Source organism: Lactuca virosa, chromosome 2, assembly GCF_052849685.1.
Source record: "Lactuca virosa cultivar CGN04683 chromosome 2, Lactuca_virosa_CGN04683_v6, whole genome shotgun sequence".
Lineage (NCBI taxonomy): Eukaryota > Viridiplantae > Streptophyta > Magnoliopsida > Asterales > Asteraceae > Lactuca > Lactuca virosa.
In genome coordinates, this window is record NC_136427.1 from 185,865,981 (window position 1) to 185,868,604 (window position 2,624).

At 49.6% G+C, this 2,624-nt stretch overlaps 1 protein-coding gene across 1 annotated transcript; it reads right to left on the reverse strand.

Moving 5' to 3' along the window:
- Window positions 1-868: 868 nt before the first annotated feature.
- LOC145158027 (uncharacterized) lies at window positions 869-2,200 on the reverse strand. The gene has a single exon (XM_079076989.1). The coding sequence runs from the start codon at window positions 2,198-2,200 to the stop codon at window positions 869-871; it is 1,332 nt and encodes a 443-aa protein (XP_078933115.1).
- Window positions 2,201-2,624: the final 424 nt, after the last annotated feature.

The following is a 2,624-nucleotide window of genomic DNA, read 5'->3' on the forward strand; positions in this document are numbered from 1 at the left end:
ATCGAGTCGACCAACCGTTGATATATTGCTCCCGCGTTCTTTAATCCAAACGCCATCTTGGTGTAACAAAAGGTGTCGTGGTCGGTATAGAAAGCTGTCTTTTCATCGTCTTCTTTGCTCATCAGAATCTGATGATAACCCTTATAGACGTCTAGAAAGCACTTTAGCTTGAAACCCTATAGCGACTCCACCTTCTGATCGATTTCTGGTAGGGGATAGCAATCCTTGGGGCACGCCTTGTTTAGGTCGGAGAAGTCAATGCACATGCGCCATGACCTGTCATGCTTTCGTACCATGACGGGATTAGCGATCCAGGTTGGGAAGATGGCTTCTCTCAGGATTCCCGCTTGTGTTAGCTTGGCTACTTCCATATTGATTGCCCTGTTACGGTCTCCCCCTGGACCCTCTGCTTCTGTTTTATTTCCTTCATGCCTGGCTTGATCATGAGCTTATGCTCTATAAATTTTCTGTCTACGCCGACCATGTCTGTGGGGGTCCATGCAAACACATGTTTATACCGTCTGAGCAGGTCGATGAGCGCCTGCCTGGTGTGTCCTGGGAGGCTACGACCAATGTTGATCGGCTGGTCGGGGTATTCTTCGTTAATCACCTTTTTCTCGTTTGTTGATTCAGCCCGTGCTTTTTTGGTTGCTCTTGTTATCTCTGTTGGTTGCATAACTGTAAAGTATTGCAGTTCCCTTGGTGGCGTGGCAAGAATCGTAGTCGGGCCCTCGGTAGTGCTGAATTTTACAATTCTGTGCATTGTTGATGGGACGACTCCTAGTTTGAGCAGGGTTATCCTTCCCAGGATGATGTTATGCTCTGCTACGTGCCGGATTACGACGAAATTGACCAGGACCGTTTTCATTCACTGCTTGTCGTGACTGGTTAGTGTGAGAGGTAGGTGGATTGTGCCGAGCGGCCACAGGTTGTGTCCTGTAAATCCTACCAGTCTCCCTGTTGTGGGCTTCAGGTTGTCCTTCCACCGGTCCGGGAGGAGGCAGAAACAATGCTCATAGATTATGTCTGCTGAGCTGCCCATGTCGATGTATACCCTATGTATGACCACATTCTTAATAGAGGCTTGAATTATGAGCGGGTTATCACCTTTCCATCCTTCCGGTCTGGGATCCTGTACTGAGAATGTGAGTGCTTGTGTTGCGGCTGCTAGGTTTCTGTGATCGGTTGGTCCTTCTTGCCTACCCCTCTTGCTTCGTATCATGAATATCTCTCTAGGCTGACCACCTTCTCGTGGTGTACCTTTGGCACTTTCGGCCTCGAACTTAGTGCGTAAACTCCTCGCCACCTCTACAAGATCTCCCTTGAGTTTTTTTTCCTCCATTTCCTTTTTGAGAACTGAGCAATTGGCAATGTATTGCGTTTTACTCTTGTGATATTCACAATACCGTCCTTTTGGTGCTTTCACCGGTTGTGGCTTGTCTGCGACCACATATACGTCTGGTCGGCGGCCTCGTCTGTCATCCCTGTTAAATGGTCTGAAGTGACCCTGTGGTCTCTTTCCTCGCCCAAAGTGTCTGCTTCCGCCTAGTATCTCCGTGCGAGTTGGGATATGACGTTTGGTTGTCATGGCGTTTAGATATGCTTGCTTCGTCGCTTCGCCTTCCTCCTGTCTCAAGTATCGCTCCACCTTTTCCTTTAGTTCGGCTCTCGTCTGTGGCTTTTTTCCCATGAGCTTTTGCGATAAGGGACCTGGTAGGAGTCCCCACGTGAAGGCCCCGACTATGAGCCCCTTGTAATGTCCTGGCACATCCAGGGTGGCATTCGTGAACCTTGTGAAGTACTCCCTGACGCTTTCGCCTTCTTTCTGCTTACATCCAATGATGGAGTGGGAATCGCCTTTATACTTATGTAGTTGCATGAAGTTTGTGAGGAACAAGTATTTGAGTTGGCCAAAGTTGTATATGTTGCCCGGGCGAAGTATCTTGAACCATGTGCCCGCGTTGCCGTCAAGGGTTGTTGGGAAGTACGTGCACCAGAATCGCTCATCCAACTTGAGCGACGTCAGTGTCCATGCATACGTGTCAATGTGACTATCTGGATCGGTGGTGCCGTTGTAAGTTTTTAGGTTAGGGAGTTTGGCTGTGTTTGGGATTTTGTAGTCCAACAACTCCTTGGCGAATGGAGATGTGACGCTACGTGATAAACAGTCTTGGTTCGGGATGGCTAGCGGACCTTGCATGTTGTATTGGTGGGATGTGCTATATGGCTGCGCCCCTGGATGGCCGTAAAATGCATGGTAGCCTGGGTTCGGGCCGTAGAAGGCTTGCTACTAGAATGGCAGTTGAAGTTAGCATCCGGGAGGAACGGTTTGAGAGTGGGTTGGAGGATGGCTTGTTGGAGGATGCTGCTGGCTGGTGTTGGTGGGAAGGATGGGTTCGCGTCATGTGCCTGTTGCAGGGTAGAAAACCGGTGGTGAGGGTACCATGGTTTGCGCGAGTGGTGGTAGCGAGAGCATTAGGTGCGTACCCATCAGCATCTGGTGCGGCGAGGGTTGGGCATTTGGTATTTGGTTTACCGGCAGCGTCGTTGAGGGGATTGGTAAGTGATGTTGCATGATCGGTGTGAAGAATGATGGTATTTGGGGTATCATAAGTTGTTTTGCC